General features: G+C 28.7%; 2 protein-coding genes across 2 annotated transcripts; one reads left to right on the forward strand and one right to left on the reverse strand.

Annotated features, from left to right (window-relative positions):
- Window positions 1-438: 438 nt before the first annotated feature.
- LOC113385263 (TBC1 domain family member 5-like) lies at window positions 439-5,275 on the forward strand. Its single transcript, XM_026623102.1, has 15 exons — window positions 439-694; window positions 759-848; window positions 1,243-1,417; window positions 1,491-1,607; window positions 1,815-1,957; window positions 2,026-2,076; window positions 2,189-2,297; window positions 2,526-2,662; window positions 2,730-2,872; window positions 2,938-3,044; window positions 3,267-3,406; window positions 3,898-3,952; window positions 4,019-4,171; window positions 4,519-4,844; window positions 4,913-5,275. Exons 1-15 carry the CDS (start codon window positions 540-542, stop codon window positions 4,953-4,955), a joined length of 1,944 nt encoding a protein of 647 aa, XP_026478887.1. The 5' UTR covers window positions 439-539; the 3' UTR covers window positions 4,956-5,275.
- A 1,137-nt stretch (window positions 5,276-6,412) lies between these two features.
- Window positions 6,413-13,785, reverse strand: LOC113385933 (pyruvate kinase-like). Its single transcript, XM_026623754.1, has 10 exons — window positions 13,747-13,785; window positions 13,053-13,188; window positions 12,866-12,969; window positions 11,748-11,867; window positions 11,013-11,196; window positions 10,008-10,150; window positions 9,227-9,475; window positions 7,634-7,876; window positions 7,165-7,387; window positions 6,413-6,603 (listed from the first exon to the last, which is right to left on the reverse strand). The coding sequence occupies exons 1-10, from the start codon at window positions 13,783-13,785 to the stop codon at window positions 6,413-6,415; spliced, it is 1,632 nt and encodes a 543-aa protein (XP_026479539.1).
- Window positions 13,786-15,450: the final 1,665 nt, after the last annotated feature.

Genomic DNA, 15,450 nt, shown 5'->3' on the forward strand with positions numbered 1-15,450 from the left:
TTGACATCCCACGTGAAATGTATCGGTATCGACATCATATTGAAATAATTCACAAACACACATAACAAATTTGATGACTGTAGATATTCGAAGTGATTTAATAAATCCTGTTTGTTGATTTTAAAAAAAGGTTAACATTTTGACTTTTTAGAGCTCACGATATAAATATGATGGACTCTATAACCGGCATTGTGATAATAACTAAAAAATAATTATATATATTAAATATATTAACTATATATTGACATTGAACTATTTATACTATAGAAATAGGGAAATACGTTTGACATATAGCAATTCTTTATTATTTTTTATTCAAAGACAAAGAATTTCTTCCCGAATTCCCGTAGGACAATATGTCAAAATATGTCAAAATCCACATGTGGCTTAAAATGACAAAACACATGTAACTGTCAAAACACAGAATTCACAGACTTATTAAAGAAATTTTTAATATTTATTAATTATTATTAACATTTTGCCTGCATTTGTGATATAATTAATATACAAATTATAATGCCAGTGTATGAAAAATAAATATGGATAAAGATAAAAGTAATGATAATGAGCTGAAGAGTGAAAGCGTTGATAGCCTTACAGATGTAACTTCTAGTTCAACTACAACAAGTGTTTGTGATTCTAGAGATTCTTCTCAGAGCACCCCTGAACGATACACATCCATAAATAAATATGAGTTCGTATTTTATTATTTTAATAGTTAATATTTACAACAATAATCATTATAACCTCGTTTATAGAGAACAGTGGCACAAAATCTATGATTTTTATGATGATAATTGGACAGAACTCAGAAGAAAAGCAGTTGTAGGCCGGCTTAGATCTTCTCGGTAACTAAGTTATTTTTAAGGAATGATTAAAACTGTTTATATATCTTTACTCTTTATTTATTTTATTTGCTTTATATTGAACAGCTTTCTAAAAACTAGTTGCATGTCCCATCTTATAATAGAAGTTCTTTTTGTTGGAATCTTGATATATGAATTATTTTTACTATCGTTGATTTCTATTGTATGACCAATTCATCGTCAGTAATGAGACTAAGATGTTTACACATCAAATTATTAAGGATTATTTTTACAGTCTTGAATTGATAACTATATCCGATAATTGTCAGTTGTTGATAGTTTTTTCCTTTTGGAGTTTGATGATTGATATTTATAAGAAATTCATATTTATTTACACGAAGCTAATGTATATTATTAATGTTTATTTATTCTTTAGTTTTCGTAGTGTATGCTGGAGAGCTTTATTAGGAGTATTGCCTCAGCAAACAAGCCAATGGCTAGATACAATTAGAGAACAAAGAGAAAGATATGCTGGTCTAAAAAGTGAAATGATTTCAGATCCTCGACAAAATAAAATTTTGGATGATGACCCATTATCTAGAAACGATGAGGTAAAGTTATTATTTTTTCTTGCAAAATGTGTATCATTATAGCATTTTATTCATAGATATTTTTTGGCTTTAGAGTCTTTGGAATAAACATTTTTGTGACCAGGAGCTAATAGGTGTTATAAAACAAGATGTTGTTAGAACTTTTCCAGGAGTTGACTTTTTCCGGAGAGAAGATATTCAGAATATTATGGTATGATCATGATATTAATATTAATTTGTCTCTTAATTATGCATTATAAATAATAATAATAATGTAAAATATAATTCTACTATAATTTTTTTAGATATCTATATTGTTTTGTTATGCAAGAGAACATCCTGATATGTGTTGTCTCTTAATTATGCATTATAAATTATAATAATAATGTAAAATATAATTCTACTATAATTTTTTTAGATATCTATATTGTTTTGTTATGCAAGAGAACATCCTGATATGTGTTATAGACAAGGAATGCATGAAATTTTAGCACCTTTGTTATTTGTTCTATATAGTGATCATCAGTCAATGTTACATGTAAAAGATCAGGCACTGATTAAGTAAGTTATATAAATTATATACATGTTTAAATTTTAATAACTGCTATATATTTTTTTTATTTTTGCAGCGATGTTATAATAGAAATTTTAAATCCACAATATCTAGAAGCAGATTCATTGTAAGTATTATATTCATATAATAATGTGAATTGGTATGGAATATCATAAATTAAATATTATTATTCATATATAATATTAGATTATTTCTAATTATTTTTTATGTAATTTTAGCACATTATTTACACACATTATGTCTAGTATAGAATGCTGCTACAGAATTCACGATATGATCCCAACAACTGGGGGATACTTTCCATTGGTTACTAAAATCCAGTCTGATGTGAGTTTATTCAGTTATTGTATATTATTAATAATATAATTAATAACAATATATTTATTTGTACAAGATATGTTTATACCTCTTAAAATAATGTACATATATGACTACTAAAACTATATATTAAATTTCCTGTTGATCTTCCTATTGGAAATCAATACTGCTATGATACTCATGGCTTTTAAAAATGATAAGTCTTTATTTTGTTATTACTTTATTAAATTTCTTCAGGAAGTCCAAGACTATCGACCTGAAAATGAAGTTGTGACGCAATTAAATTGGATTCGAATAAATTTACTTTCTAAATATGATCCTGAACTTAAGCAACATCTTGAGAAGCTAGACATACCACTTCCTCTGTTTGGCATGTATGCAGAAATTACAATATTTTAAACTTGTATCTTTTAATATTTATTTATGCATATTTATTTTTAGACGGTGGTTGAGATTGCTCTTTGGAAGAGAATTTGCACTCTTAGATCTTCTTGTTTTGTGGGATGCCATATTTGCAGAAGGAGATAATTTTGGGCTTGTAAATTTTATTGTTGTAGCTATGCTTATGGCCATTCGTGATGAATGTGAGAATATTTATAAATGTAATTTTTATGCATATTTTATTTAAATTTTCTGTTTTTTTTTTCAGTGTTAGTAGCAGATTACACTACTTGTTTAACATTATTGATGCGATATCCACCGGCTGTTGATATAACATATATTATTGAGCATGCACTACATTTAATGCATCCAAAGGTAATTTTAAAATACACTTGTTTTAAAAAAAAACTATATATAAAATATTGCAACACAAAAATTATTTCATCACATTCCTATTTCTTTTTAAAAAATATTATGGTACAGAACTTTGTTTTTCTGTTCGATGCTAATTCGATTTAAAAAATTTCTTAATTTTAATAATTTTTCAATTTAGTATCTGCATCTGGTATATATTGAATTTTTTTAATAATGTTCTAGCTCTACGCTTTGCCCACGGCTACTTCTTATATAACCCTGCCAACAACTATGAGTCAAACACCAACAACAATAGTAAATAAAGAAACCATTGCGAGTATAAGGCGAAATTCCTTATTCGACAGAACTTCGTCTACAAGGAGGTAAATATTTTATAGAATTAAATTCCTGAATAATGTTTTTGCTTAAATATACTGAGTAAAAAACACATAGATATATAATTTATTTGCTAATATCAATCCTAGTTACGAGATATAAATAGATCTATGTGATAAAATAAATGTATGAACTCATATATGCTAAAATGCTCTTGATATTCTAGCAAGTCCACTTTGAAAATTTTGGTTATGTATAACGAAAGTAATTTTATGTTTTTGTTTTATTGTTATTTTATATACCATAAATTGCAAAATATGATGAACAATTACCATAAAGCTTGCTTTTAGGTAGTAAATTTTCTCAATAAAAACTAATTGCAAAATTGTTTTTGCAAGTAAAGTTATTTTATGTAAAATATAAATCTTCATATTAACTTTCTATTGCAGCATATGAACTAGTATATAAAAATTTATTGATTATCTATCTCTTTATATTTCAAATAACTTTTGTAATTAACATGAAACTTCTTCTTTAGGAATAATAGCACTACTGGTGATCAAAAAGGGGTTCTCGATGGTTTCTCAATAGAGGTGACTGCTACTGTAATTGTTATTTTATGTTTCAAGATTTAAATTCTAATCTCTAATTTTGTTTAGGAATACAATAGTGTTCGATCTGAGCTTCAACACGCTTATTCAGTTATGTCATTGAGTAGAATTAAATTATTACAGTATTTATCAATTTTAAGAAAAAATTTACCATCTGGTTCTTCTCGGGAGGCAGTTCAGGCTTTGGATGGAATACAAGAGGTAACAATTAGAATCTATACAAACATTCTCAAATATTAATAGTCTGTGAAAATTGGTTGAATAAAAAACAATGCATTAAAGTTTGGAATAATGGCTGCGCTTTTAGGACATACCAGATTGTGTTTGTGCTCTACAATAAATATAGTTATATATATTATAATTCTGAAAGATATCAATTGGAACCCGCACATTGATTAGTTTTTAGTGAAAGCAAAAACTTTTTTTTCCAATTAAGCATAAATTTTATCTAATTAGCTTGATGAAGTTGATTATTTACATGTATCGGAAAATTCATGCAACTTGCCTTAAAGGCAAAATGCTACTAACACTTAGCATCTTTGTTTCAGTTATGTTCATTGTTAAAACATAGCAATAATAGCGTGGGCAGCTCATTAAGCGATTCCTATATCGAACGCGCTTATGAAGCAGACGAAAAATATGTGAGGGCTATGGCGCAAAAGGATCGCAATACTTCTTCCCCATCAAAGTCTTCTTCAAAGTCGGTTTTTTATGTTGAACATGGATCGACTAGTCCTGTGAAGCAGAACTCCTCCAAATCTCCTCATAGGATTCCACAGAAAGCGGAAGTTCCAATGAAAATATTTAATGAGCATCTGGCTGTGAAATATGAAAACACCAAAGGTGTACCACTCGAAGATCCAACAGGATTAAGGCGAGTTGATTAAATACTTATTTCATTCATATTTAATTTGATTATTCGATCTTAGCCGTAAATTTTAGGCCCAGAAAATGTATGCAGAGCACATCTCGTGAGTGGTTCTAAAGCATAAAATTAATGATAGCGTGATATTAATTTTATTATTTTACTAAATATGAGTTGAGTTTAAAGATCGCGCATTACTTACATCAATAAAAATTGTCTAAAGGGTTTATAAGTTTATTTGCAGTGCAAAATAACTATAATAATTAAAAATATGTTAATAATTTATAACGATTTAAGTAAAGTAAAAATTATAGTTATTTCCATTGAATGAGGGGTAGAGTGTTAGCCAGCAACAGGAATATCAAATAAAATTATAAACAATTTATACATCTTTTATTGGTGTAACGTTCATCTTTGAACTCAACCCATATTATGTATATATATATATATATATATATATATATATATATATAATGAGTATATGTGAGTGAAAAGTTCAATACGCAGAGCCAAAAATTGAGTAAATACTTTATTTTAAATTAAAGCAATAGATAGACCGAGCATTAAGTACAAACTTGAACATAATGATTTAATCCTTTTGACAAAAAATTATTTGCTGAAAACTGTAAAACACATTATCATTGGAATGTTTTCTGATGAACACAATACAGCATTAACAATGGCCTTTATTTTATTTTAACACTTCAATATACTTTCTAAGTAAATTTTTATTTTTTTATGAAATATCTTTTTCAGCATTTTTTTACTGTAAGTTTGAAATATATTGACTAATCAAATGTGTCGCGATTATTGTGCCAAATATAACTTTATGGCATTAATGCTCTAAATAATTTAGCGGATTTAAACAATATTCATATATGAGGATAGTTTAGCATAATGTAATAATGGTTGTAAATCGAATGCAAAGAGTAATTATAATTGCATTTATGTAAATTTTGGACAAAAATAGTTTAAGGTCTTATTTTAAGCTTAGTAACGTAAGAAAATACCAAATAATCTAGCATATATATATATATATATATATATATATATATATATATATATATATATATATATATATATTAAACGGACAGTATTTTTGAAGTATAACTTTCTCTATTCAAATTTAGTCATCACTAAGTCTGGTTTTACAATAATTATACGCAGATGACATTTTAAAGTTCATATGAGAAAACTTGTTTAAGATTATTAACATTTATTTGATTTTGGAATTTTCAGGTCCGGTTTATAAAAAAATCGTAATAACTTACACATAATATCTAATGATTACAGCGTAAATTAAAATAATGTTTTATACAGTTTCTTTATTTAGAAAAATATTTATAATAATAATATAATAATATCTTATAAATACATTTTTATAAGAAAAAAGTCCTTCAAGTTATATTAATATCTGAAACGTCCAAAACCAATTTTAAAATCCTTCAAATATCGCCTTTGGTAATTCCGAAATATGTGATATATTTATATATAAAATAGAGACACACGATAATAAGATTATGTAAATATACAGAATACATTTGAATTACATTAAAATATCTTTTTTGGTTTTAATTTTATGCAGGTATAGTGTCATATTCTGAAGCATAAACTACTCTTAATGTATTAGTGAATCCTGCTCCTTGTCTACATCCATGAACCATTAATACTGCATCTCCAGCTCTAATGAATCCGCTAACTTTTCCATAACTTATCCCATATTGTAATCGAATGTTAACGTCTTTCATCCAATCTTCGAGCATACCATCTGATTAAATATATTTTATTGAGACCTTTATGTTATTGACAAAATAATATATTTAACTTTGTCCATAGAAATGATTGAAATTGCAACAAGTCGTTTAAGCGTAACATTTGTGTATATTTATTATGTAGTAGTAGTATTTATAGATGGTCGACCAACCAATCTTAATGCTTTAAAAAAATTTGCGAAGAAAGTGTTGTTGGATAAAAGGTTTCGTTAATATCTATTTCAAAAAATGGTAAATTCCAAATAATCAAAAATTAACGATGTTTACGACCAGAGCAAAATCAAACTAGATGTAAGGGTAAGTGCAAATAATCGATTTAGGTATTGGAATTTAATCATTTTTAAAATTGTTATTTTTTTTTACCAAATCCTATTCCTAACTGATATCTTTCGAACAGTTTAAATATTCACCTGTTCAGGATTTTTCGCAAAAACGATGAAAACGTTTTTTCACTACTCTAGTGATTCTAAAGAAATGGTTTGACTAAATTTGTAATCTAATTATTTTTAGAGTTAAACTTGATGGCTTTTTAGGATTCCAAAATTTAATGAACTCACAAATGTACTGAAGTGGTTTTACTCCTCTGTATAACTGCAGTTGTCTAGCCACCCTTCCATGTCTTGTAACAGCCACAATCGGACATCTAGGTGCATAATGTGATAGAAGCTTTGCTGATCTTCCAGAAGTTGTTAACACGATAATTGCTTGAGCATTGCATTTTATTGATGTTTCTACTGCGCCTATTGCAATTGATTCTGCTGGACCATTTGGCGGAATAGCCTATTCAGCGAAAGAAAAACTTACATTCAATTATCAAGGGAATATAATTATCTAAGCAATTTATAGGATTGCATACTAAATATATTGTGCTATTTAGATGAGCTTGATGGCTGTTGTATTTCAATGAAATGGTGGTCTAAAACACTTGTCTACTTAAGCTATTGGTAAGCTTACTCTTGTTAACAATATATGTATCGAAACTAATTATTATTTTTACTGATTTTAGATTTCTTTGAATATTCTTACCCTGACGTTACGGTCTCCGTACATCTGGGTCTGCCAAACAGATAATTCGGACTGCCTACAAACTTTGTCCAATAATAGGACGCTGTTGATTGGATTGCTGCCTAATGCTGTTTCTCCTGCCAACATGACGCAGTCGGCGCCGTCGATTATTGTGCTGTGAGCATCAGCTATGGCTCGGCTGCTTACTGTTACGGTTGTACCAGCATGTGCTGTATGTACCTCGCAGACGCAAGGCTTGGAGGCCTGATAAATGGAGTACGTACATTAGTCAGGTATGTTGTTTTAAAACTAATCATACCAAGACTTAATATATACCTAATTCTACCATAGCGGGTCAAATGACCCGACTCTATATTTCATGCTTGAATGTATGAAATATGGATGTTAGGAAGAAAATAAAGATAAAAATTAAATTAATTAAACAAAAAAGTATGTTGAGCATTTTAATTACAAAAGCAGAAATTAAAAAAAATAATTCATAGTTAATCGCATTTTTTACATATAATTGTGTCCATTGTACATTTTCCGCAAACATATTTTTTACATTTACTTAGAGCAAATTTTGTTGGTTTTATTTTCTTTACAGTATCCTATTTGACATCTCATACGTTTATAAGCATCTGTAGTAGACTTAGGCAACGATAATTTCGTATTTGTTTCTTGTTTTGGTTGTTCACGGACTTCTCGAAAATCGGCGCCAAGTTCTTCTGATAGCTTGAGTAAAAAATCTTGTCGCGAGATATTTTCTCTTGTCGTTTGGTTGTACAAAATCCAGGCATTTATGCTAGCTAAATCAAGGATATTGAAAAAACTTGGAGAGGCCATCTGCAAGACTTGGATTTTTTTTAGTAAATTTCCTCGCTATTTGATCGGTCATGTCTACACCAAACTTGGTTTTATTGTAATTTGAAACAGTTTCAGGTAAACGTTTATCATTGTGTTCTTCATCGTCGGTATCTGTTGAATCAAACTCATTTTTATTTTCAACCAATATATCTTCATTTTCAGAAAATTCATCTTCACTAATTTCTGAAAACTCTTTGCCAATATTATTTATATCTTCTAAGAACTTGTAATGTCTTGTTTGCTTCGACATTTTTCTGGGTAAATAATAAAAGGTACTTACCAAGACTTTCAATTTCTGCCACTTTTTCTAACAATAAGAAGCTATTTTCAATCTAAAATTTGATATTTTCTTTAAATTATTCTGAGCTATTTTCGTTGAACTACTTTACGCAACAGTGTTTAGAAGAATGTGCAACTTACTGACTACAAATATGACTCGACAATCTCATAAATCAAAAAATTCTCTCCCATTGAGGTAGATATCGGTATACAAGAAGGATTACTCAGAATAAACAAAACAAAACAAGAAAAAAATTGTTTATAACTCTTCTTTAATTACTTAAAAAAAGTCATGAAGTCAAATGTGCAAACGCAATGAAATTATACGTGCATTTTCAATGCAAAAGTTCAAATTGGGTCATTTGACCCGTTATGGTATGTTTAGTGTTAAGTATGAATGAGATCTGAACGTAAAAAATATATATGCAATTTGTGTTTATAAATATCATGTATGAATTTATTGTGTACCAGTATACAACGCCCAAGAACGTATTTTTGCGCCAGGCACACATTTTCTACTGGCATCTCTGTAGCCATGTCGTGCTTGGAGAACATTATAGCATCAGCTTCTTCCAGAATTTCTTCTAAATTTTCTAACCCTTGAAGTGTTTCGATCTTGGCAATCATTTGGATGTACTGACCTTCTTCTCCCAGCTCAGCTCTATACTGTTTTATCTGATCTGCAAATCTTACGCGCTTTACTATTACGAAATCCACCTAAAAATCGCAAAATAAACAAAAATAGTCAAGCATGAGCATAATTTTTATATGAAAATAATTTCAGCTAATTCAATAACTTATTAGTAAGATAGGCAAAAAAAAATATCTTTTTTTATAATTTATAGAATAAGATTTTTTGTAATTTGTCAGAAAATTCATTCTCAAGAGAACATACTTGGGCTCGCCCGTAGGTAAGCGGTTAAGAGCGACGGGACTTGTTTCAGAGGTCCCGGGTTCGATACCCAATTCGAGCAGCCTGTTGTCAGGGAACACTGACAACGATTTTCACTTGGAAATATAAATAGCAATGTTTCCAAGTGAAAATAGCCCTCACCAGGCATTGTTACACCATACTTGCCCTATTACAGAGATTGTAATAAAAATTTATCATACAGAGATGTGACAACTGTTTGGGTTGCCATCTGTAATAAAACAAACGTAGTTTGTAAGATATTGATCACAACAGCTCATAGAACCCATAAGTTCTGATCGCTGTTCAAATAAAATTTATAAAAAAAAGAAAACATACTTCATATTTGACCGCAAAGAGTAGATCAAGCTTTGTTTGATTAGACAATGTAGTTGTTTCAATTGGAACTTCTGGCAAAGTGACCTTGCGATCGTTTCCTAAATTACCACCGGATAGAACTTTGCATGTCATATCAGTCGGGCCTATCGATAAATACAAACAAATTCATCAGCAGAGCATTTAATAATTTATTAAAATATGTTAAATGATACCTATTAGCTACCAATTAAGGCTGAAATAACTTACTCTACTAAAAATTGAAAATTACTCAATGTGAATGTGAAATTAGAATAGTTTCTAAAATATTTCTTCATAGATTTCAAATATGATTTCAAGTGAAAATGGCCTTTCGTGGGCATAGCTGTAGTGGCAACATGCCACTTGGAAGTAAAGTCATCACTATTACAACAATTGTAATAATAAAAATTCAGCACATAGAGATGAGACAACTGTTTGGGTTGCCATCTATAATAAAACAAACGTAGATTGTAAGAGATTCATCACAACAGCTCATAGAACCCATAAGTTCTGATCGCTGTTCAAATAAAAAAAAATCTATTATTATTCAAATTAAATAAAACTGATAGCGTAACATATCGGGATTACTATAACAGCTTTAAATTATTTACACAATCAGTATCACAGTATCATCTTTGAGTTATATATTGAATGCAGATTTTTGTCTATATTTGTTTTGATGAAAATATGTGTAGTTTGAAGAGTTATTCTTAAATATATTAATTACAGTAATTGTTTCTAGAAGAACTAACTGAAAAAACAGCAATTTTAACATAATTTGCGGTGTGGAATTATATTATTATAAAATTATATTTGTTCTAACAAAGTCCATTTTTGAACAAATGGACTAAACGATTAGTAAAATTGGACCACAGATGAAGTATGTTTGAAATATCAAATTATTCGAACGAATCGAGTGACTTCTGTATTAATTAGCCGGTTTGTAACCTGGTCAAAATTTAGTACTTGACTACTCGAATTTATTACCTATATCCAAAACTCGTAGAATAATTTCGCCATTATCAATCACGATTCGATTGCCAGGTTTAACTGTTTCTCGCAAATGTTCACAACTTAAATAAATCAAGTCACTGCCGCAACTGGCATAAAATGCAGGGTCGCAGGTAATGCGCACCGAGCTACCCTCCTCAATTGGAACTGCGTTCATGTGCTAAAAACAAAAAAAATCAGGACTGTATATTATTTAATAACAAATCTAAAATAGAATTGCTATCCTAGAAGGAGTTACAGTATATACATATATATGAACAAATTTTAATTATAAGAATGAAACTTTTCGGTTAGTTATGAATGGAGGCTAGAACTTCTGTCAAAACGTATGGATTTTTATAAACTTATACATACTAGTTGATGAGTTACTAATATGTATAAGAATGACACATAATTCAGCTTAAATCTAGTTAAGTTTTATATATAAATATAATTGTGCTCAGACCAAAAAGTATTAATCGATGGGCATGGAGAAGAAATGATAACCAAAAACCAGATTTAAAACTATTAACAATATTTCAGTTTAGTAGTTTCGATGCCAAAGTTACAAAACAACTAATAAAGGCAACAACTAATAAAGAATTTCAGTCGTTAATAAGTTTAAGCAAATCAATGAATACCTAAGATCTGCGCGAGGTTAGATTTATCAATAGATTTATAGTATTATAAATGAATTAAATATCTAATTCTTATTTTTAATAAGACGTTTACATTTGCAAGTTGACCCGTTCTGACTTCCGAGCCACGTGGTTCTATTGCGATTCCCAGAGTCATGAGCATCCCTTGCCGCGTACTGTAATTGTTGTTAGACATCCTTAGTGAATTTAATTCCTAAAAAATATAGGAAGAATATAAGTTACAATATGATTCTATCAGGAAGTTATAATATTAACATGCTGATGTATTGGCTTAGATAGATTCGCATTGAAAGAGTTCATTATTGATATAACACAATATTTTTTTCTCCAATTGTCTGCGTCTATTCTTATTCTTATTTGAATTATTCTTAATTAAGAGAATTTGATTATTCTCTTTTGAAAGCAAGCTTTTTGACTAAACGTCTGGATGTAAAATAATTATAAATAATTTTAACATGATACAGTAATTTGAACGAACAATTTCAAATCGAGAGTATGTTATATGATTTCGATAAAATTGAAGATTTAAAATTAGATCCAATCTAATAAATGAATAAATGAATATATTACACCTAAGTCTGTTTTTACACGGAGATTGGTTCCAGAAGAAGCCGTGTAAAAAAAAAACGTGTAAAAAAGACATTAATCTTATACAAAAATGGGTGATTTGTCCTAGTCTCTAACACCTATTAAAATTAGTGAAAAACAAGAATTTTCAAGAACAAGAATTCATGTTTATTTTAATAATAATTCCCCTAAATTAGTGCTATTCACATTTGCTTTGACCAGTAAAAATTGTTTGTACGCACTAAAGGAGAATTTACTTAAATCTTTAAGCTAGTGTTCGCAAACTATCGATACTATCGATGGTTTCAGATTTTTTTCTTTCATAAATACTTTTTTGTGATATGAACATTCTTCGCAAAAATTAAATTTGACAAAAAAATTTAAGTACATAAAATTTCAAATCGTGCTAAATGGAATAAAATCGTGTAAAAAAATTAAAAATATTCAATTTTTAAACCGTGTTATATCAAAACCGTGTACAAAAAGACCGTGTAAAAACAGACTTAGGTGTATTTTATTATTGGTGAACTAAAATTTGATTTTCGTTAATAAAATTTACAAATCTCAGTGTTAGAAAATTTTTAATATAAATTTATTTAATTTAAACCTATTTTAGATTCTTACTTGTCTGTGGTGCTCTAAATCGCCGTGCACCATATTAATCCTAGCTATTGTCATTCCAAGCTCTAACATGGTTTCAATTTGTTGCGGCATTTCAGAGTTGGGACCTTATTAGATTTATAATTAGCAATTAAAATTATCTAAAATGAAAATAAAAATACATAAAAAATATCCCACGAAAATAAATTACCAATAGTGCACATGATTTGAGCAATTCTACTATTTTTAAGATCGCAGTCATATTTCATATTACTCATATGCTCAATATGAGATTGGGCATTTGTAGATTTTATTTGAGACTTTCTAATAGCATCTACTGCAACGTCCTAAAAATGTAATAAATTATTATTATTGTTACAAAATAATGAGAACTATCAGATATATAATATACTACCAGATAACTCAATATGAATGAATTATGTACATAAGGCTAATAAATTAAAATGACAAAAGTATATATTTAAAAATTATGCGTTTACTGGCTTATGCGTTTAATGACTTTTTTACTTATAATGAATCTCCACGGATATCGAATATCATTAAATTATAAATTTTTGAACAAAATTATTGTTTTAACAATGTTATAATATAAATATTATTTTTACTAAAGACAAGTAGTGAAATAAAAGCTGAGATTAAAAGTTAATGGATAAAATTGTAAGATAGAAAAAAAAATCTTATTCAGTATTTTATTTATGTCTATTTGAATGTCTTGATATGTAATATCAAAATATTTGACCAATTCACAGTACAAGTATTTACATTATTTAATGTACCCTCCCGCCGTACATGAATCAGTTTTGAAACTGTTATAATATTAAGTATATTGATTAATTGTTTTTTTATAAAAGTATCAGTTTATTATATTGTGGACGAATTCTTACCCAAGGCAAAATATACTCCTGATCTGCCCATTTCTCCATTTTGAAATTTAGAAAGACTAAAAATTTATAGAAAATCACAAAAGTACAAAATTAGAATTTAAAGTATAAAAATATAATTTACATGACGGAAAATTCAATTGTTTTCAAAAAATCTAGCTGAGTACTAGTCTATTTAACTTATTTTAATAAGAAATATTTTTTCCAAGAAAAAGTAGAACGTGTAATTTAAAGCTGGCACATCATCATACCTCGCACAATTTTTTCATATTAACTTAAATAAGCAATCAAATGAGTCAATTATTTTTACAGATCTGGGCAACATCGGATCACAAGTTCTCACAAAATTGGAACTAATAGGCTCTTATAAGTATAATTTTTACTGAAATTTAGTCGGAACCTGTTTTGCAGTTCCTATCTCGATAACAAATTAATATCTCGATAATATATACTTATTGGTAAAAAATAATAAATATTAGTATTCACTCCGTGGGAATTAATGGCACAATAAATGTAGTTCGACGTAAATGTACGCTACTTTGCAAGACAAAATTGATCACCTAAAAGAAGAGTTAGTTCGGCAAACGACAGTAGTATTGTTTTCCTCGCGCCCGGATTTAAAATACAAGATGAAATAGTGGCGTCGAACGTGTTTTATTAGTCATGGTAAGGGTTATATAAAATATTTAAAAATGAAACTCATACGTAGTTTATTTATAAACATAATTATATGAAGATTTAACTTTATGTTTATGCAAAATACTGACTGAATGAATAACGATTTTATTCTATTGTAGTTGTTTCTCTGAGGAATAAGATGAGAATAATGACAAAGTAGTGGTAGGTGCAAGAGCATCAAAAATGAGTAAACAAATAGAGTGAAAATGTTTTTATTAACTATGGTAGCATTATAATAATTATATTTTTTATCTACTAATTTAAAATTAAAAATTAAGATTGTGGACATATACGGGAGAAAGAAAAAAAAGTGAACTATCAACTTGGACATGTCTAAGATCAGAGCATTGATTGTCCAGTATTATGACTGCTCAACTGAGACGAAGCATGACACTTTATGCATGTGGCCATTCTTATGAAATGGAATGGATTTAAGATTGTTTTGGTAAACCCTTTTCTAAATTCTGTAGTTTCATGTTATACACGTAGCTTGTTGAGTCTCCTTACTTACCTCACGTAGTGAACGTTTGTCACTTTGACTTCGGTATCAATGGCAAACGATACAAAATATACGACGTACGAGGCGCGGAAAAAGCCGCGGCGACCCAAAAATACGGATTCGAAAAATTCATATACCAACAAGATCACGTAAAACCATATCCTTCAAATGTTTTGCATTTCACTATAGATTTCAAAATGGTAGTTTTTTTTGCCCTTCGAAGGTAAAATTAATATTTATTCGACGAAAAAATTGATTCCATCATATATAATATTATATGGTACTTTTTTAAAATTTTCTATTCTACAATATATTTTCTGCAGTTGTTTTTCATCTAATTTTATTATTCAGGAATACTCATAGTAAAGGACAATAAAAACACTTACGTATTATATGAAAGATGACTTCGGTAGGTAGGGAAGGGTACGAGTGTACCATGGTACGAAAGTGACAATTGCCATAACAGCTATACTATACTGATTTTGACATAGGGTCTAAAGGGCGAAAGACATAATATATTTGTTCGAACA

The sequence above is a fragment of the Ctenocephalides felis genome, unplaced genomic scaffold (genome assembly GCF_003426905.1).
Source record: "Ctenocephalides felis isolate EL2017-DRISC unplaced genomic scaffold, ASM342690v1 CF-g0.4_SCAFFOLD_03571, whole genome shotgun sequence".
Taxonomy (NCBI): domain Eukaryota; kingdom Metazoa; phylum Arthropoda; class Insecta; order Siphonaptera; family Pulicidae; genus Ctenocephalides; species Ctenocephalides felis.

Bases quoted from the DNA above. Each gene is read 5' to 3' on its own strand.
- LOC113385263 (XM_026623102.1), top strand. From the start codon at position 540: ATGGATAAAGATAAAAGTAATGATAATGAGCTGAAGAGTGAAAGCGTT. The intron at 2,873-2,937 runs GTGAGAATATTT...TTTTTTTTTCAG, and splicing joins TATGGCCATTCGTGATGAAT to TGTTAGTAGCAGATTACACT. The intron at 4,172-4,518 runs GTAACAATTAGA...TCTTTGTTTCAG, and splicing joins CTTTGGATGGAATACAAGAG to TTATGTTCATTGTTAAAACA.
- LOC113385933 (XM_026623754.1), bottom strand. From the start codon at position 13,785: ATGGAGAAATGGGCAGATCAGGAGTATATTTTGCCTTGG. The intron at 13,189-13,746 runs GTAAGAATTCGT...TTACATTTTTAG, and splicing joins AGGAGTATATTTTGCCTTGG to GACGTTGCAGTAGATGCTAT. The intron at 11,197-11,747 runs GTAAACGTCTTA...TTTTGTTTTTAG, and splicing joins GAACGGGTCAACTTGCAAAT to CACATGAACGCAGTTCCAAT.